Raw genomic sequence first — 21,254 nt, forward strand, 5'->3', positions numbered from 1 at the left:
TTCCTAATTTATTGTGCCTGGTTATCTATATATTTTTCTTTTTTTTTTAACCTCTTAGAAATATTACATTACTTTGCAACTAAGTTGCACGAATTCCGTCCTCTGAGCCCTTCCCCACAAAATCTCCACCCTTCCCACTGCCCCTTTGTTTCTTTTCTACCCAGGCAATATTTTTTTCTGGTTTCAGTTTCCCCAGATGATGTCAGGTCAGGCTTGACCTCTTTTTTATTTTCATCATTTTGAATACCTATCAAGTCTCACCTGTGGCAATTATAGAGCTGATATATTACAAGAATCCTGTTCATTCATTCATTCATTCAGCAGGTTTTCACTCAGCACCTTTTGTGGTTCAGGTATGCCAGGAGCTGAGGATAGAGCAGCAAGTAGGAGGAAGAAGTCTTTCTCCTTATGGGGCTAGTCTAGGGGAAGAAGATGGAACCTGATTAATACTTACAGGAAGAAATATAAAATGCCAAAGGAGAGAGGAAGGGCAGGGGAGACATGTGTCTCCTAAGGGCATCTACCTAAACAGAAAGGTCCAGGAAGTGTTCCGGAAGGAAGTGAGAACTGAGCTGAGGTCTGGAAGATGAATGAGCCTGAAGCAGGGAAAGATTAGCCAATCTCTAAGGCAAAGGCTCTTTTATTATCCTCATTTCGTAGAAGTTGCTGAGGCTCTGACAGCCTAATAAGGCTTTCCATAAGGCACGTGGAAAGTAAGTGCCTGAGTTGGGGTTTGAACCCTGAGTCAACATCAGAGCCTTCAGCTGGTGCACAGCAGCGCCTGTTGGTACGGCACCTGGCCACGAGTGGGATGTAGCATAGCCAGGAGGAAGAAATGTGACATAACACAGCGCATCTGCACCTGGCAGGGCCGCGTGCGGAGTGGGGCATTGAGAGCAGGTGGAGCCGGCTGTCTTCAGGCCTTTAGGGAACAGAGACCTGCACCAAACCCATCCAAACAACGGAGCTATCTGAGGGAGAAGTGGGTTCCACAGCATAGCTGATCTGCTTCTTAAATGCCTTCAGACCTTCAAAGAGAAGTGATACATTGATTAAGTTGCACTTCTAGTAATGAACTATGATCTCGGTTTGTGAGGTTTGAAGGGGGAAGCGGGAGAAAGTTGCAAGAGGTGGTCACTCCACATTCTGAACATCACAGCTTGAAAACAAGGTGGTGACATTTACCCCCACTAATACTTTCCTTATCTGTTTGTTTATTGTGTTTATTTACTCTGTAGATCAGCTAACAGGAAACTGCATGACAGTAACGACGGCCTAAGGAGCGCCCTTGAAAACAGTTACAGCAAGTTCAACAGATCCTTGGTATGCAATAGAACTTTATAATACACTTTGTTCTTTCTTGTGGTAGAGTATTTTGATAAAAATCATATATTTTCTTAGAAGAGAGCTTATAATAATGAGAAACTATTTTACATAGTAAAAGGAGACAACATTTTCCGAAATTAGAGAAAATGCCACTCCTCTGTATAAATAAATGTCTAGATGTTAGCCAGCTCTTTGTTTGATGTTCCAGAAGACGAGACAAAGATGTATAAGGTGGGACCTGGGTCCTGGAAGAGTTTATAGTGTAGTAGGGAGCTAGGATATGCATGGAGAGCAATAATAGAAGAAAGTGGGAAATCTCCTGGAGGTACAAATAAAATGTTGCCCAGTTGAGAGGAAAGGTAGGGTATTTCTGGCTGAGAAGTTTATTTAGACCCATTGGGTATTCTTTGTGGTAGTGAGACCATCAGAGTGGAGGCCTTGGGCTTTAAACCCTCCAACAGAAACAAGCTAACGCCCTTTTGGAACTCTGAGGACCTTCCTTAGACTACGTGTGCCGGAAAGCCTCATCTCCCACTTGGAAATCAGCTTCAAGTTTGGGGTTTCAGTGCCACAGCTTTGGGTATGGAGAAGTCAGTCACTAAGCCAAACTATAGTTCAAAAAGAGACAAATCGAAAGAAGGGGGAACCAGGGTGCCCCACTATGCCTTATATGGCATGATGACGAGAAACTACTGTTGCATTTTCTCCCTTGATTTCTGTGCTTACGTTTTCTCATGTAGGATACCAGACTTTCAATTACATTAGTAAGCTAGCAGTTTTTTAAAATGTATATAAAATGTTTACATGGAATAACAAAATATTACTAATGTATTTTATGCATTACAGCGCATAAATAATGTATCGCCAGGGAATACAATTTCTAGAAGCAGTCCCAAATTTAATGGTCATTCTCCTCAACCCCTGGGCTATGACAGGTATGTTAACACCTACTTGCTTTTTTTTCTTTCTTTTTTGAATTCTGGATCAAAGTTAAAAGGAAAGTAAATTTGCTTAGAGGTGAATTAAAATAATAGAATACACTTGGTACACTAATTTCTGTTTTCTGCTATCTTACTTTAAATTTCTGAAACATAAAATGTATAAAGGTTAAAGGAAAAATGTTTCAGAGAGGGCAAAGTGATTTCTTTAAGATGTTATCATGACTTGGTTTTATGTATGCTCACCCTTACCTCATTCCTAATTATGTCTTGTTTCTTAGAAGTGCACTAGGTTAAAGGTGTTTCTGGGAAGCCGGTGGAACTACTGTATATGATGTTGTGGTATATGTGGTGTATGATGTTGAGACTCTTGGCACGATCTGTAAATGTTTAACAGCTCAGTATAACATTATGCAAGCAATGTTCGAGGAAAAGGAAATTTTTAAAACAAATAGAAATGTGGCTAGTAGATGTTTATGAGCTACTGTATTAAAGGAGTCACAGAGGCTTTCCAGAAGTGAGAATTTAGCTCTATTTATTAATCAAATAAAGTGAAATATTGGCTGTACTATAACTTGAGATCTAGCAGTAAAAGCTGAAAGATTACACATGCGAACACATGTGTACATACATATGTCCAGTGTTGCTACTTAAGAAGCTCATTTTGAAATATGTCGAAGTTTGATGTAGAAGTGAGTGCATAAACTGCAGGTTTCTCGCTGTCTGTTTCTGATGCCATTTTCTGATTTACGTTCCTTCCCTTTTCGCTCGAGGACTTTTGGTCTAAAGAATAATGTGCTTAATATCCTAGTGGTAGCAAAACGGTCAGGCCCCCTTTCAGGAAGGTTTGTTATCAAGGCTTGTTGGTGATCACTTTTAAGAAAATTCTATCCAGGTATCAGATATTTTTTATTATTCACTGATATGTAAAATAGAAAAATTTAGTGGTTTGTCAATTTATAGGCAACTGGCTTCTCCGTTATGGAAAGATACTACTTTTTCAAATATGTGGGTGTGATACCATTTTCCTGGACTGATATTTAGGATCAGTTCTAAGCAAATAGGGGGAAATATAACTGAAATTATTTCAGAAATTTCACCATGATTTATTTTTGAAAAGAGTGGACACCATACATAAGGCTGGTAGTACTGGACAAATTGCCCCTTGACAGTAGGACTAAGGGACAAAGTCATCATATCCCAGTGCCTCAGAGTGGCAGGAATGTAGCACTTGTGTGCTCATTACCTTGAACAGTCACTAGAGGGCCACCGTGGTCCAGACTGATGTTCCTTTGGCAAGGGGGCATTAGTTTGATATAAGAATTTAATTTTTCTTTTCTTTTTGATGCAAATATAGAAATTAATAGTCATCAAATCACAAGAGAAAAGAACAAAAGAAGAAAGGGGGGAAAAGACCTACAAAAATTAGCCCAAAACAGTTAAAAAATGGCAATAAGAACATACACATTAATAATTACCTTAAATGTAAATGGACTAATACTCCACCAAAAGACACAGAGTGGCTGAATGGATGTGAACAAGACCCATCCATATATGTGCTGCCTAAAAGAGACTCACTTCAAATCTAGAGACAGATACAGATCGACAGTGAGGAGATGGGAGAATGTATTCTATGCTAATGGAAATCAAAAGAGAGCTGGAATAGTAATACTTATATCAGACAAAATAGGTTTTAAAATAAAGACTGTTATAAGAGACAAAGCAAGACACTACATAATGATCAAGGGATCAATCCAAGAAGAAAATATAAATCTATATGTACCCAATTTAGAAGCACCTCAATATGTAAGGCAAATATTAATGGACATAAAAGGAGAAATCAACAGTAACACAGTAATAGTAGGAGACTCATATCAATGGACAGCTCATCCAGATAGAAGGTCAATAAGGAAAGACTGGCCTTAAATGACACATTAGATCAGATGGACTTAATTGATACATAGCATTCCAACCAAAAGCAGCACAATACGCATCCTTTTCAAGTGCATAAGGAACGTTCACCAGGATAGACCACATGCTAGACTGCAAAACAGGCCTCAGTAAATTTAAGAAAAATGAAATCATATCAGGCGTCTTTTCCAACCATGATGCTACAAGACTAGAAATCAACTACAAGAAAAAAAACTGCAAAAGTACAAACGCATGGAGGCTAAACAGTATGCTACTGAACAACCAATGGATCACTGAAAAAATCAAAGAGGAAATCAGAAAATACCTAGAGGCCAATGAAAATGAAAACACAGTGATCCAAAACCTCTGGGACACAGCAAAAGCAGTTCTAAGAGGGAAATTCATGGCAATACAAACTTACCTCAGGAAACAAGAAAAAGCTCAAATAAACAACCTAACTTTACACCTAAAGGAATTAGAAAAAGAATAAACAAAACCCAAAGTTAGTAGAAGGGAAAAAAAACAAGGATCAGAGCAAAAATAAATGAAATAGAGACTAAAAAAGATGAGAAAAGATCAATGATGATACAAGATGGTTCTTTGAAAAGATAAACAAAATTGAGAAACCTTTAGCCAGACTCATCAAGAAAAAAAGGGAGAGGGCCCAAATCAATAAAATCAGAAATGAAAAGGCTACATCTGACACCACAGAAAACAAAGGATCATAATAGATTGCTATGAACAGTTGTCTGCAATAAAATGCACAAAAGAAATAGACAAATTCTTAGAAAGGTACAATCTCTCAAGACTGAACTAGGAAGAAATAAAAAATATGAACAGACCAATTACTGGCACTGAAACTGAATCAGTAATTTAAAAACTCGCAACAAACAGAAGTCCAGGAACAGATGGCTTCACAGGCGAATTCTACCAAACATTTAGAAAAGACTTACACCTACCCCTCTCAAATTATTCCAAAAAACTGCACAGGAAGAAATACTTCTGAACTCATTCTTTGAGGCCAGAATCACCTTGATGATAAAACCAAACAAAGATACCACACAAAAAAATTACAGGCCAATATCAGTGATGAGCATAGATGTAGGAATTCACAATGAAATATTAGCAAACCAAATCCAAAAGTATATTAAAAGGATCATACATCATGATCAAGTGGCACTTATCTCAGGGATGCAAGGAGTTTTTAATATCTGCAAATCAATCAGTGTGATACATCACATTAACAAATTGAAGAATAAAAACCATATGATCATCTCAATAGAAAGAGAAAAACTTTTGACAACATCCATTTATGATAAAAACTCTCCAGAAAGTGGGCATAGAGGGAACATACCTCAACATAGTAAAGGCCATATATGAAAACCCACACTAAAATCATACTCAGCAGTGAAAAGCTGAAAGCATTTCCTCTAAGATCAGGAACAAGACAAGGATGCTCACTGTTGCCACTTTTATTCAACATAGTTTTGGAAGTCCTAGCCACAGCAACCAGAAAAGATAAAGAAATAAAAGGAATCCAAATTGGAAAGGAAGGAGTAAAACTGTTACTTTTTGCAGATGACATGATACCATACATAGAAAATCCTAAAGAAAACTATTGGCACTCATCAATAAATTTGGTAAAGGAGCAGGATACGAAATTAATATACAGAAATCTGTTGCACTTCTATACACTAAAAACAAACTATCAGAGAAATTAAGGAAACAGTCATATTTACTATCTCATCAAAAAGAATAAAATACCTAGGAATAAACCTACCTGAGGAAGTAAAAGGCCTGTACTCAGAAAACTATAAGACATTGATGAATGAAATTGAAGATGACACAAACAGATGGAAAGATATACTGTGTTCTTGGATTGGAAGAATTAATTTTGTTAAAATGATCATACTGGCCAAGGCAATCTACAGATTGAGTGCAATCCCTATCAAAATACCAAAGGCATTTTTCACAGAACTAGAACAAATAATTTCAAGATTTGTATGGAAACACAAAGCACCTTGAGTAGCCAAAGTAATCTTGAGAAAGAAGAGCAGAGATGGAGGAATTATGCTTCCTGGCTTCAGACTATACTACAAAGCTACAGTCATCAAAACAGTATGGTACTGACACAAAAACAGACACATAGATCAGTGGAACAGAAGAGAGTCCATAAATAAACCCACGTACTTATGATAAGTTAATCTGTAACAAAGGAGGCAGGAATATACATTGGAGAAAAGACAGGTTCTTCAATACCTGGTGCTGGGAAAACTGGAAAACTATACGTGAAAGAATGAAGTTAGAATATTCTCCAACACTATATAGAAAAGTAAACTCAAAATGGATTAAATACCTACGTGTAAGACCATATACTATAAAACTCCTAGAGGAAAACATAGGCAGAACACTCTTTGATAAAAATCATATTGATATTTTTTTGGCTCCATCTCCTAAAACAAAGGATATAGAAGCAAAAATAAACAAATGGAGCCCAGTTAAACTCAGAAGCTTTTGCACAGCAAAAGATAAATTAAAAAAAACAACCTACTGAATGGAAAAAATATTTGGAAATGATATGACTGATGAGGGGCTAATATCCAACATATATAAACAGCTCATACTACTCAACACCAAAAACACAAACAACCCGATTAAAAAATGGGCAGAAGAACTGAATAGACATTTTTCTGAAGAGGAAATGCAGATGGCTAACAGGCACATGAAAAGATGCTCAACATCTCTAATCACCAGGAAATGCAAATCAAAACCACAGTGAGATACCACCTCACGCCTATCAGAATGGCTATCAAACAACACAAATAACAAAAGTGGGCAAGGATGTGGAGAAAAGGGAACCCTCATACACTGTTGGTGGGAACGTAAATTGGTGCAGCCACTATAGAAAACAGTATGGAGGTTTCTCAAAAAACTAAAAACAGAACTACCATATGCTCCAGCATTTCCACTCCTGCGTATATATCTGGAAAAAACAAAAAAACTAATTCAAAAAGATACATGTGCCCCAATGTTCATAGCAGCATTATTTACAATAGCCAAGATATGGAAGCAACCTAAGTGTCCATCAGTAGATGAGTGGATAAAGAAGATGTGGTCTGTCTATACAATGGAATACTACTCAGCCATAAAAAAGAATGAAATTTTGCCATTTGCAGCAACATGGATGAACTTGGAGGGCATATTGCTAGGTGAAATAAGTCTAGACAGAGAAAGACAAATACTGTATGATACCTCTTATATGTGTAATCTTTAAAAATACAACAAACTAGTGAATATAGTAAAAAAAAAAAAAAAGCAAGAAAAAAAAAAAAGCAGACTAACAGATACAGAGAACAAACTAGTGGTTACCAGTAGGGAGAGTGAAGAGGGGAGGGGGCAATATGGGCTTAGGGGATTAAGAAGTACAAATTATCAGGTATAAAATAAGCTACAAGTATATATTGTACAACATGGGGAATATAGCCAGTATTTTATAATAACTATAAATGGAGTATAACCTTTAAAGTTGTGAATCACTATATTGTACATCTGCAATTTATATAATAGTATACATCAACTATACTTCAATAAAAATTTTTTTTAACTTAAAAGCATTTTATAAACTTAATTTTATTGTTTTGTGGCTTTATTGGATTTTAACTTGTATATCTGTTGTAGTTTTGGGTTCTTCCTAAGAACTCTAACAAAAATATAACTTGTTTTATATTTTTACATGCTTAATTGTAATGAAAATATTCTTAAGACAGATAAGAATAGTTTACTTTTAAATGGTATGTATATAAGTTGAGTTTGAGGAAGTCTGATTTATGCCTATATTTTCAACTTAGATTCTATATATTCGTGGAGGTGATTTTTCAATTCAGGATTTTTTCTCCTTTGTTCCTTATCAACAATATGAACAGGTTAAAAAAAAATGAAGTTCTGATTAATAATGACATGGAGCTGAAGTTTTACTATATTGTAATGAGAATGGTTTCCTTAGGTTCCTTACAGATTGACCTAAAATCAGTTTCAGAAAAAGAGTTTCATAAATGATGAGACAAACGAAAAGAAAAGGTACACAAATATACACATATGCAGGTAGCTAGGTAGACTGAGATATGGTATGAAATTCCTGTCCCAGGATAAAGACTTTATAATTGAGCAACATATTTAGAGAGAGTTTGGTGATTAAATTACCTTTTTAGTTAGTTTTAAACATTTTCTAATTGCACAAAAATATTTTTGACTTCTCAGATTTATATGGCTTATACTTGTGTTTATACTAAGGTTACCCTCTCTTTTCTAAGAACATCCATCTCTTATTATTTCTCATATCTGGAGACCTATGTACCCCGCCCATTTCCTCTTCCTGGTGATATCATGTGTGCCAAGTGTCCATGTTGATGCCCAGTGTGCAGTGGGGACTAAGTAAGTTGTAGCCCTTGCTCTTATCTCAGTATAAACTTAGATACTTACGGGAATCAAATGGAAAAGCAAAAGTAAGTAGGTTTTACTTGAAAAATGTTAGAGTTCCCCAAGTGGAATGATCTTAGAAATCAGGAATTCTAGCCTTTGTACAAAGCACCTCCCCACGAAACCTCTCCCATAGGAGTCTTTCCAGACATGTCAACACTTAGTGGCAGAAAACTCAGGGCCACACATTTCTAATTGTCTGCCAGTTCTCACCAAGTTGATTAGAGATGTGACTCCCAGAAAAGTGTATCAGTGCTATACCTTATCTGGTCTTGTGCAGCCTGAGAGAATGTATGCTTCCTGTGTCAGCTCCTCAAGTATTTGAAGAGAGTAAACATTACAATTTAAGCCGAGTGCACTGAACTGTTTCTGAGACCTGAGGATTTGAAGTCTCACGTCCTCAGTTGCCTTTCTCATTCTGGTTCTTGGCATCCCTTTGCAGTCGAGATGTTATCCAGAAATGGACACACTGTTCATAATATGGTCTGGTCACATTAGAGTAAAAAGGTCCACTTGTTCTGTATACATTTTACTTAACATAACTTGAGACTGCATTTACATCCTGGGAATTCTAATTCCCTTTGTATCGAGAAATAAAGAAGGGGTGATTTCTTTTAAATAGCTTCATTTATTAAACGTTCAATTTAAATGTCTTTATCTTAATCGACTGTTGCATAGAATGAACCAAAATTGCTCTGAGCATTTTAATTCTCCTGCTGCTTAATCATGGAATATATTGTGGCTCTGGGCAGGAATGAGAATATCAGTCTTCTTGATTCCGTTGCTGTCTGATTCCATTGCCGCGGCATCTTGAGCTTCGCCCTCAAGTACCGTGGTCCTTTCCTTTGTCACCAGGTCATGCCGCTCTTCCTACATGGATGAGGACTGTGACTCACTGGCCCTCTGCGATCCCATGCAGAGGATGAACTGTGACCCCATGCAGAGGATGAACTGTGACGTTGACAGCCTCCCTGAGAGCTGCTTCGACAGCGGCTTGTCTACCCTGAGAGACTCCAATGAGTATGACTCGGAGGTGGAGTACAAGCACCAGAGGGGGTTCCAGAGGTCGCACGGCACACAGGAGAGCTTTGGGGGTGACGCTTCAGACACAGACGTAAGCCCCAAAGTCACTGCTCTCCTAGGCCTGATCTTCGATAGAAATATGTATACCGCCCTGTTTGACTTTAATCTGTTGTGGGCAAGGTTTTAAAGATCATACATGTGAAACAGAGTCAGGAGAATGGTTTTCTCTACAAAGTAGGGAAAACTCTCACAGGTTTCCTCTTGTGGCCATTCTGTTCCATTAACAGCATTGACTGTAGATTCAGCTGCATATTTTTCCTTTTAATTCTCAATATTTATGTGTAATGAGATACTTTGTTTTTTAACGGCTGACTTTTCAAAAAAAACAATACAGGTTCCTGATATAAGGGATGAAGAGACATACAGCTCGGAAGGCGTGGCCCCAGACTGGAAGCCCCAGGGGTCTGCTAGTGAAGGCAGCGTCCTTAACTCCTCGAGAAAGCCCATCTCAGCACTCTCACCACAGGTAGGTGGTCTCGGAGGCACTTTTATTCATGAACACTGTTCATTTTCATGCTGTATAACTGACGAGGAAGAAAGCTGGCACTCCATGGTCACCCACTGTGGCTTTCTTCCCCTAGACAGACATGGTGGACGATAACCATAAATCTGCCGGCTCCCAGAAGGCTTACAAGATTGTGCTTGCTGGCGACGCTGCAGTGGGGAAGTCCAGTTTCCTCACGAGACTTTGCAAGAATGAATTTCGAGGAAATACAAGTGCCACCCTGGGTACGGTTCCTTTTTCAGTGGATAATGGGGAAATGACCTTCTTTAGCTTTATTCTATTTCCTTTAGGGATTATACACACAGATACACAGACCTCTCTCTCTTTCTCTCTGTATAATGCACGTGTAATGGGGTGCGTGTGTGCATGTGCTTGTGTGTATGTGTCCTTGTCTATAGAATAGTCCTCCTATGTTTTGGCTAAGGCATAAATTTGGGAAAGGAAGACTAACAAAGGACTAAGGTATCTACTTACCCAGTGAGATCAACCAAACCAAGTTTAGAGCCAGAGATGACAAGATTCATTTTTTCAGCAAGCATTTCCTGGGTCCTACTGTGAGCCACATACTGTAGGCACTATGGATACACAACAGACAAAGCTGACTAAATCCCAGCCCCCAAGGAACTTTCATCCCAAAGGAGAGAAATAGATGGAAAACAAATTTAAAAATGAGGTTTGAGAGAGGTGCACTTTCACATAGAGTGCCCAGGGAATGCCTTTATGATCAGGTGTCACTTGATGTTGATAAAGTGACATTTATGTCGGCCAGTTTGTTATTATGGTCAAAATCATAGCCGGGTGTATGTTCCCTCCCTTCCTGCACAACGGAATACGTGAGTAATATGTCTCAGAACAAGGAAAAAGTCGTGTTCTGATTGCCCAAATTTGCATAATAATCAGGAAAAGGAGTTGAAGATATGCAAATTATCTTTTTTTTTCATCTAAGGAGTTCTTATTTTGATAACCAGAAATGTTACGACAGATTGATTACCCTCTTCACAATGAGTGTCTTTGTAAATTTATGGTTCTCTGTTATACCCTTCAAGATAACAAAGCTGAAAGTTCACTTCAACTTGTCATAAAAAGACTACAACATTTTGTTCAGTTGCTAGGGTGCATGGCATATCTATATATCATATAGACGTACATGTATACATATACATGCACACACGTATACACCTGCATATACACATAGGCATATTTATGTGCATGCACACACACAGAGGTAACTGAGTCCATCTAATTACATGGACAAATAGGATATAGATTTTCCTTTTGTCCATAGATTAACTCCTTCCCCAAGTCAGCCAACCTGCAGACATGCGTCTGTGCAGATGTGTGGTCTGACTTATAATTAGTATGTGAAGGTCCCTCTCCTTGAAGGCCAGGTTCATCTCTCTCTACCTCACTGAACATTAGCTTATTGGCACTTGTCTCATCTAAAGAGGGCTTGAAAGTAAAAACCAGTGGAATTGTTTACATCATATTCTCCATGTTCTCTTATTATATTCTTTTTCAGGAGTCGATTTTCAAATGAAAACTCTCATCGTGGATGGAGAGCAAACAGTCCTGCAGCTCTGGGATACGGCCGGTCAGGAGAGGCAAGTGCTTTTCATGATGCTTTGGGTTCTGCCGAGGTTTGCACAGACAAGCCTTTGTAGGATGCCTGGTGTTTTTATACTCATAATTATGTAATTCTGATATAGTATGCTCGCTTTTTTCCACCTCCTCCTTCACTGATCCATCGTTGTGTGAGAAGAGGATGTTTAAGCTTCCTTTGAACTGTTGACCCACTGGGAAAAAGAGACTGCCCTTTCCTAACAAGAGAATTGCAGTGAGACAGGACCTTATCCTGCATTCTTTGCTGGTGGCCCGAAGCATCAAGCCTAGGTTTTAATCTTATCCAACTCTTTGGAAACACACTCCGTCCAGTTGTTCAAGTGTGGGAGTACCTGCTGACCTCTATAACCAGGCACCATTCAGGGTGTTCAGATTCAGCAGTGAGCAAATGGACACAGGTACCTGCCCACATGGAGCTCATTTTCTCTAGCAGCTTGGGAGTATCAGCATTTTAAAAATCTGTGTGGTTGGCATAGTACTTGAGATCCTGTGAAATACTGCACTTGGTTTAGAGTTAGGACACACAGGTGGAGGTGTGCTCTTCCTGCTGGACCCGCAACGCCCCGTGTATGTGTGTTATGTGTTCCACATGGTTAGTTCCTCCACCTGCCCACCAACAATACTCCCTACCAACAACCCCAAAAAATCGTATGTCTCTGATGTGCGTCTCCTTCCATCCTTCTCTGTGTACCACACATGGGTTCTGGGAGCTTGTTGCCGAGCTGAAATTTTTAGACATTATGGTCTCAACCTTGTCCTGGTTATGCTTTGGAGTTTGTAGACATTCTTGGGATTGGTGGGAAAAAATGATTGGCTTTTCTAAATCACTAGCCGAGATTCTTACCCTGTTACCTGTCACCAGGTCATTCTAGGCCTCGGGGAGGGCAATTTCACAGTAATTGGTTACCATTGGATTCTTCTCAGCTGGGGCTTGTTTTAGAAGATGAGAAAAAAGTGAGCATGAGAGAATGAGACGGCACCAAACCGACTGACTGATCAGAACCGTTACTCACATGCTTTTCTCTTTTCCAGATTCAGAAGTATCGCTAAGTCTTACTTCAGAAGAGCAGATGGTGTTTTGCTGCTGTACGATGTCACGTGTGAGAAAAGCTTTCTTAATGTACGGGAATGGGTAGATATGATTGAGGTAAGAAATCAAAACAGAGAGACAGAAAACTTACACGGGAAAGTTAGAGGCTGTCTCGGAAAATGCTGTTTCTCTTCTCTGTCCAAGTGAACTTGAGTAGAAACCCCTGATCCAGGCTGTCAGGAAGGACTGGATTGAGAAGCAGGTTCCCAGTATCGGTCTCTTCCTCAGCAGCTGGGCAAGTTCCCACAGAGCCAAGGATGCTGCTAAAGTGAGCTTCTGGGGAGAAAAAAAATCTTGGGTTCTGAAAGAGGAAATCAGAACCCCATTGGCAGCAAGTAAAACTTCAGGCAACCCAAGAAGGAGCGGCAGCTCAGAAACAAGGGGGTGATGGGGCTGGGGTGTAACGTGACAGGCTGTGTAATAGGAGACCCATGTGTGCTAGAAGCATAAGTGAAACACGACCTGGCTGTGAGCTTGAGCCGGGTCCGAATTCTATAGGAACTGCATTCTCAACCTTATTTTTTTCTGGTAGTGATTTGGGTCTTTACACATTCCAAGGTACCACTGAAACCAGCAGTTGGTATTTTAAACCTGGGTGGGAGCTATCTGTGTTTTCCTTTGGTCAAATAAGATGGTGTCATTCATCTGAGAAGCTTTCACATTCTTTGTTTTATGGTAAATAATTTTTTTAAGTAGGAAGTAATTTCAACCACAGTTAATATGCTACCAGCAGTTATTAATCACCATGGTTCGGCATCAGTCTCCTGGTTCAGCATACTCTTTCGGAAGAAACAAAACAAAACCAGTAGCTAACACAGGTTTTCAAGCAGGTCTTTTATCTGTAATTTTTAACAGGCATTAAGTGCAGTGGGGGCTGAACAGAGAACTGATTGCTATCTGATCTCAAGTTAGCCCCAGATTCTTCAGTTAGGCTTCTCATACCTGTAAAACACCAAAATGAATGTTCTCTTTCTCACTAAAGAAGTAATGTAAGAAATGACTGAAGTTGCAGTAAGACCCAGGCAATGATAAATAAACGTGACTTTTGTTCAACTGAAATATCATGACTTAAAATTATAAATACAACGAAAGTGTGTTGACATTTATGTAGTATTTTTATTTCACAAAATTTTCCACACGTTATATTCATCCCTGTAACATATCTGAGAAAAGAAGTAGGAAATGTAATGTTATCCTCACTTTTCATGAGAAACCTGAGGCATAGAAAGTGTATGACGCTTGCTTTTAGTTATTTAGAGGTTAGGGGTAGCAGGGGGAGTTGGACATCCTGATTCAACACTGGTTGCTCCTTTGATTAAGCACCAGAGTGAGCAGCAGATTAAGGAAAAATCTTTTGCTGTCAAGAAAGGCTCTCCAAGGTAGTTAGTACGTAGAGGAGGGGCATCGCCTCAAGGGAACAGGTGGACCTCCCTGGGATAGACCAGTGAGTTCGGAGAATAACGGAGAATCCCAGCTAACTCATACCTAAGTGATATTTAAGATCTATAGCAAAACCTTTTATTGTTGAAACTGTTGGACTTGGTCTTCATTTTAAGACTTTGGATTATACTCAAGAAAAGGAGGCACAAAGGCAGGCTCGGCCATATAGTAATGAAATAGCCCTTAGTGACCAGCTGTGGCCTCTGCCAGGGGCCCCATTACCATAATTTGATAAATAAATTAGCACCTACATGTGGTAAGTGTAGCTATCCCTATTACTTTTCATGTGGTCTAAAAAGGAAGAAAACTGTATTCAAGAAGAATTTTTGAATTTGTTATGGAGAGAAAATTAGACACCATCAGACTCTGACTTTCACTTATCACAGTGAACCTTTGCCCCGGCTCACCTTTTCTAATTTGAGGAAATTCTACTGACGCTATCTCAGTGGGCACAATAAGAGTGGGTAGAAACCAATGGTGAGATCGTTGGGATAGGCCAGAGGCCTGAGAAGCAGTAGAATGTCTGTGAATTAATCATTAATGCACTTAAACTGAAAACCACTGGGTTACAAAATCTTGTGATAAAATTATGGCCATTTACTTGTGTCACGAGTTATTTATTGATTGAATACTTGGGTAAAAATTGGATGGAGACACTTGAGACATGAGATCTCTTCCCAACTTCTACACATTCAAAAGTATTTTAGGCATGGTAGGGAGGGTACAGCTCAGTGGTAGAGCACATGCTTAGCATGCATGAGGTCCTGGGTTTAGTCCCCAGTACCTCCATTAAAATAAATTAAATAAATAAACCTAATTACCTCCCCAGGTAAAAAATAAAAATAAAATAAAGTAAATCTAAATATATGTATATATATTTGGAGGGGGGCATACCTGTTTTGTGCGTGTGCTATGCTAGTGCCTGCTGTATATCCATTAATAAAATGGAGCTTGTACTCGAGTAGGGGAGACAGAACACTCAACAAACAAATAAAATAAATAGAATGATAGAAAGTGATAAATGTTGTAGAAACAAAAAGAGGGCAGGGAAAGGGGGGCTTATGGCGAGGCGGTGGGTTGCAGGGAGTGTGGTCAGGGTAGACTCACCAGAAGGTGATATTTGAGTCAAGACTTGAAGGAGGTGCCAGTATTTACCTGTATGACTTTGAGAAGTCATTTAGACGCTCGGATTCTTGGCTTACTTCATCGAATATTTGATTAACGGCTTCCCTCTGAGGCCCCTCTGGATCCCGAGCAGTTCCCCACTGAACACAGTTACTTAACACATTAGTGGGCGGGCTGTCTGGTTTGGGTGGGCCTTTCATTTCCTGCTCCCCTGCGCTTTTATTTCACTCTGGTGAGTTTGGTTGGAGGAAAATGGTCCGAAGAGAAAGGAAGTCAGATATAATTTCACTGTCTTTAAGGCTCATGTCCTGATTCCATGCCAGGTGCAGCACCACACTGGATGAGCACCTGGATGTCTTTAGGTGCTGCAGAGTCATTTCCCCACATCTCAGTCAGGGCTGCTGCTTCTCTTGTCCAGGAACCAGAAACCTGTTTTTCTAGTCAGGTTGTCTTCTGTTCTCATCATAGCTTGCTGAGGTGGGATGTGCCGTCACTGACCCCTTCATTTTCCAGTTAGGGAAACGGAGGCAGAAACAGGCGGAGACAGCGGCCAGGGCGGGGTCTCAAACTTGGCTGCCTCCCCGCTCTTCCATCCTGCCAGCCAGCTCCTCTGAGTGCTGGGATGGTGCGGCGGAGCGCTGTGCTGCCTCGGGGGCCTCATTCCAAGGATCCGGTGCTCTGAATGATCATTCCTTGACTCCTCACAAGAAGAACGTTGACCTTGAGGCCTTCATATTGTGCTTCTGTTATAAACCAGACAGCAGCGGGTGTGGAACTGCCAAACTTCACTTTTGCCCCATTACAGCTGAGGGAATGCTCGTGTGTTTTGTACCTGGGATAATGAAGTTGACTTGTAGTAACCACTGTTAGGAGTGAAAATTGTAGAAAATAATGTGGGCACCACAGCCAGATAGAATTCTGTGGTCCTGCCTCTTGAGTTTGTATTGGTTTGTATAGTGGGAAGGGCGATGGAGTCTGTTGAACCCTGGCCCCGGCCCTCACAAGGTCTTCTTGAACCGCTCTGAACTTCAGTGTTCTCACCTGGCAGTGGGGAAAAGTTTGGCTCTTTTTAGAGCCAGTTTGAGGTTTAAAGACATTGTACATCACGTGGCACATCAGGGGCATTTGGAAGTGGTGGCCGTTGTAGTCATCTTCCTCATAACTTGTCCAGTGTTTGACATCTGCACAACTTTGTTCTTTTCTTCGTGGTAGGATGCAGCCCATGAGAGCATTCCTATCATGTTGGTAGGAAACAAGGCTGATCTTCGTGACGCTGCTGAAGCAGAGGGACAAAAATGTGTCACAGGGTTCTTTGGAGAAAAACTGGCCATGGTAAGAGTGAGAGAGGGTCCAAACTGGAGGGGTCTTCAGCTTTTTGTCTGCCTTTGCTGAAGAGGTGGAGGTTTTGTTGACAAACCTCCACTCTGTTTGATGGGTCTTCTGTCCTTATATAGACAGAACTCCCAGTGGCCCCCCTCTGCCCCATGAATGTAAGTAATTGCACCAAGAATTAAATCACTTGTAGAGGTAAAACAGTCACCTGATCATTTTCCCCACTGAGTATCAATGACAAAGAGGAGGCAAAGTTATTCTGTCTTCCTCTTCACTCTTCCCCGGTTCCTGGAATCCTTCTCTCGTCCTGGAATCCAGGCAAAGGAAGAAGAATGGGTGTCCTATTTTGAAAAGATGGGTTTGGTTCCAGAAGGTCCCTTTGCCAAGGGGCAGCAGATGTTGCAGTGTGTCTCCTGGGTGAAGGGGTGAAGAGAATTGAAAGACTCGTTCTTTTCTCTAGGATTTGTACTCAGCTGGAATAGCATACGCTAATTTTTGGATATGCATTTGCATAAAGGATAGACCCCATTCTGTCCAGATTATTACCGTGGGCAGTGTTTATTGTCTCATTATTACCCTTGTGTCAGAATGCTGCACGGCCCTCCTGTGACTTGTCTTACCAGAACAAGGAATCAGGTGCTCCTTGGGTCAAATAAGTTCTTACTGTAACCGTCTGGTTTGACGTTGCTGTCTGTGGTCAGAACAGACAGCAACCATGAACGGACTGCTCTGTAGCATATATGTGTGAACTTTAAAGAGAAGTTTCAATTTCATTATTTGAAGTTGGAATTGTTTCATGTTTTAAATTTTAGAACTGTGAACAAAATATGATAAACATCAAAACTAGGCAGTGAAATACAAAAGAGATTCATTCAACACATATTTAATGGTATCCACCATATGAAAAGCACTTCCCTGTGAGCTGAGCAAAGGGTAGAGAACAAAGCAGACTGTCCTTGCCCTCACATAGTTTACTGTCCGGGGGGGAGACAGACATTAAGCCCATGTAACCCACACATCCCCCGGGAGATCTCATAGTTCCTGGACACATGCCAGTTTCATTCCCTCCCCATGATGTCTCAGATTTCCCAAGGTTTGCTGACTTAATATGCATCTCATGACCTCCATCCTCCTGCATCCTCAAAGGCAGTCTCCATTTAACCCCATAACATCCTGGCTGTGAAACTCAGCAACAGCACTGCCCACTTCTACTAGAAATACAGTCATTTGGGGTATTTCTTTGTCTTTTCTATGGATTTGGGGGCTCATGGGTAAAGGTTTCACAGTCGTCTTTCCCCATCGTTTGGTTCTTGCCTCCCTCCCTGCTCCAGAGCACTCACCACACCACCCACCTTATCCCACACAGGACTGTGTAACCCACACCCAGCCCCACAGCACATACAATTCTCCTTTCCTAAGGGGAGTTGTCTCCAGCTTGTTAGACCAAGACACACAAAAATAACTTCATCAGTTAAACAGTCATGGAAAGTGCTATGCTGGAAAAATAACATACGCCAGATTTTGTAATAGGAAAACCTAATACCGAGTTTTCAGAGTTAGAAAACACTTAATCTTAACTTTGGGAAAGGATTACCTAAAAATCTAGAAGGTATGCAGAAGTCAGCCTAGTGAAGGGGTTAACAGGGGCAGGGGATAGCCTAGGTAGTGGGAACAGCAAGTGCAAAGGTCCTGAGGTAGGAGGGAATTTGGAGCATTGGAGAAATAGAGGGACGACCAGAGTAACTTGAGCATTGTGAGGGAGGGAGAGTGGCGGCAGGTCAAACTGGGAGGTTGGCTGGGGCCACAAACAAACTAGGCCTTGTCAACCGGGTATGCATTTCAACACTGCTTGAGAGGGATGGGAAGCACTGAAAGGTTTGAAGCAGGAGAGTGATGTGATTGATGATCATATGCGTAACCACTGGGGGGTTGAATAATAGAGACCTAGAAAATGTCCATAGGTTTTAGCAACACAAAGGCTGCTGAATCTTGATAGGAAAAGATAATAGGGGGGAAGGGGTGTGTGTTAGCTGCTGGCCAAGAGGAGACAGACTTTTGATGGACATTTAATGCCTGAGTGGTTACCTTAAGGTATCATTTTTCTCTCTCTAAAATTATTTGATAGAGAACATTTGGTAGCATGTGTGACTCTTCAGAAATAAGAGCCTTAAAACATAAAATTTTGTATTGTGGCTTTTGAGGGCGGCGGGGTACGAAATAAAAATCCTCTGACTAAGAACTGTTCCTGGAATAACTAGACTCAAACCTGTTTTTTTTTTTTAAAGTATTGAAACCAAATACTTTAAAGAATTTGAATCCAATTTCTTAGCTGTTAGTTTTGGCATACTCAACAGGGGAATATTTTTATTTTATTTTATTGGTTTTAAAAGCTAACATTTCAGGAAACCAATTAAAGCCTTCATTTAATGGTTTGGGTTTTTTTTTTTTTTTCACAGACCTACGGAGCATTATTTTGTGAAACAAGCGCCAAAGATGGTTCGAATATAGTGGAAGCTGTTCTCCATCTTGCTCGGTAACATTTGCTTATATTTGGAAAACTGGATGTAGAATTGAGTTTTCTCTTAGCTATTGCCTGTGTCAGATTTCTTGACCATAACACAAATCTCCATTGGAAAACACTGTCTCATCTTTCAGTAGTGGTTGGAGAAACAATTAAACATAGTTTTTATAAAAACTGGTAGTACTGCTTATTCACTGTGAACTTTGGCAAGATACCTTTACTGCCAAACAAAGCAGGTGCATCTGAGGTGTCGTTGACATTTCTGCAAAATGTCACCACAAAGCTAATAGTTGACATGTGTGAATCACTTCCAGGAACCAGATTTTAAATACAAGAGACTATTATGAATATCTATTATGACATTTTCCAAGGTAAAAGAAAAAAAACTCCACAAAGTAAATTATGTATCATGCCAGTTGGAACCACCTTGTTTAAAGTATTACCCAGGTTATTATTAAGCTAAAGCAGTGGTGTTAATCATAAATAATATTTGGAGATGTGGGTTAGAATGAAAATTGAATCATTGAGGAACTTAGATTTAACTGTGAGAATTTTAATCCTTGCAGTATTCTTAGGAAATAACAATGTTTTCCCTTAGATTTATTTCTTCTTCCTAGTTTTCTGCCACAAATGAAAAGGTGATTCTTTGCTGGTCTAAAGGGATTAAATACACCAAAAAAAAAAAAAACAGAGAGAGAGAGAATTAAAATGTGCATTGATAAACTCCAGGCCAGTGATCTTTAATTGCTGACAAAGCTAAAACATAATTTTAGGCATGTAGTTCTTTTCCAGATCATTTGTGAGAGTCTGGTTTTATAAGAATCTTTAGTACAACAGAGGGCTCAGCGCTACCTCAGCCTTAGGCAGGGCGTGCTGAATCGCTGCCCCGCCTGAGCAGGAAGGGATGCTGCAGGTCAGGCCCTCTGTGTGGCTGTTGGCTTCTGCCCAGCTTATGGAGGACTGTCGTGTCAGGAGGCTCAAGGTCCAATCTTAAATCTACCCCGAACAGCTGTGGAGTCTTGACTGAGTCCCTGTCTTCCTTCAGGCATCTCTGATCTGCAAAATGAGGGAGGAGCCGAAGAAAAGGACCCCTAAGGCCTTTTCTAGTTCTGATAGTCTATGATTCTCTGTATAACAGCTTGGACTCCACTGAGTAACGTTATCACTGTTTAACACTGACTTATCTTTTGGGGTCATGATACAGTTAAATGACTCCAAATTGCCACAGTCACACCCAGAGGGCAGAATCGATTCTCTTTATTGTATCATAAAGATAGGAGAGCTGGAAGCCGCCTGTGCCTCTCCCCTTCTGCTCTTGCTGGCGCGTTGGGTCAGCCCAGCAGCCACCCTGTTTACAGGGCAGCTGCTTTGCTGAAAACACAGATGTGCAGAAGCACTTGATAACAAGATCACATCTTGTGAATCACTTATCAAGGAGCTTTTTAAATTGTTATTGCATTATGGCCTGGTTTGAGGCCTCCAGGTTAGTTATGTTAACAATGTGTTAAATGTGAAAATTATATATAAAGCAAAACATGTAAAGAATTTCATTTGCTTTATACTGCGCTATCAGATTTGCTAGTCAGAATACCCAAGACTTAAATGAAACTGGCATAGTTTCCACAGGTAAAATTACCACTTAAGAAAGTTTTATCACCTTCAGAATGTTCTATATAATGCAGAACACATAAGTTCTTGATTTAGATCTTGTAATTCCCAGCCCTGTCACTTTCATGTCATGGCATAAAACTTGGAACTAGAAGAGTTTATGGATTTACATTGTGTGAAACAGAGTTTGTTTTTGAAGGGAGGCCATAAATGTTTGGTTAACAACCTGAACTCCTCTGCTATTTCTTGGAAAACCTCTCAATCCCAGGATAAGTTTCT

At 40.1% G+C, this 21,254-nt stretch overlaps 1 protein-coding gene and 1 long non-coding RNA gene across 3 annotated transcripts in view; one reads left to right on the plus strand and one right to left on the minus strand.

Moving 5' to 3' along the window:
- Positions 1 to 21,254, plus strand: part of RASEF (RAS and EF-hand domain containing) — a 57,037-nt gene that overhangs the window by 31,209 nt on the left and 4,574 nt on the right. For both annotated transcript variants that reach the window (XM_010975862.3, XM_031447339.2), the window contains 9 exons: positions 1,239 to 1,323; positions 2,173 to 2,261; positions 9,507 to 9,765; positions 10,069 to 10,200; positions 10,316 to 10,463; positions 11,759 to 11,840; positions 12,892 to 13,006; positions 16,727 to 16,846; positions 19,303 to 19,379. In XM_010975862.3, the coding sequence (XP_010974164.2) occupies positions 1,239 to 1,323; positions 2,173 to 2,261; positions 9,507 to 9,765; positions 10,069 to 10,200; positions 10,316 to 10,463; positions 11,759 to 11,840; positions 12,892 to 13,006; positions 16,727 to 16,846; positions 19,303 to 19,379 (1,107 nt within the window). The remainder of the gene's footprint in view (positions 1 to 1,238; positions 1,324 to 2,172; positions 2,262 to 9,506; positions 9,766 to 10,068; positions 10,201 to 10,315; positions 10,464 to 11,758; positions 11,841 to 12,891; positions 13,007 to 16,726; positions 16,847 to 19,302; positions 19,380 to 21,254) is intronic.
- The window catches only part of LOC116151801 (uncharacterized), a 134,800-nt gene that overhangs the window by 8,790 nt on the left and 104,756 nt on the right, over positions 1 to 21,254 (minus strand). Inside the window, exons 9-11 of the long non-coding RNA XR_010382584.1 lie at positions 15,545 to 17,259; positions 13,041 to 13,225; positions 262 to 419 (exon numbers count right to left, since the gene is read on the minus strand). This is a non-coding gene — a long non-coding RNA (uncharacterized LOC116151801). The remainder of the gene's footprint in view (positions 1 to 261; positions 420 to 13,040; positions 13,226 to 15,544; positions 17,260 to 21,254) is intronic.

This window comes from Camelus dromedarius, chromosome 10, assembly GCF_036321535.1.
Source record: "Camelus dromedarius isolate mCamDro1 chromosome 10, mCamDro1.pat, whole genome shotgun sequence".
In the NCBI taxonomy this organism is placed as follows: Eukaryota; Metazoa; Chordata; class Mammalia; order Artiodactyla; family Camelidae; genus Camelus; species Camelus dromedarius.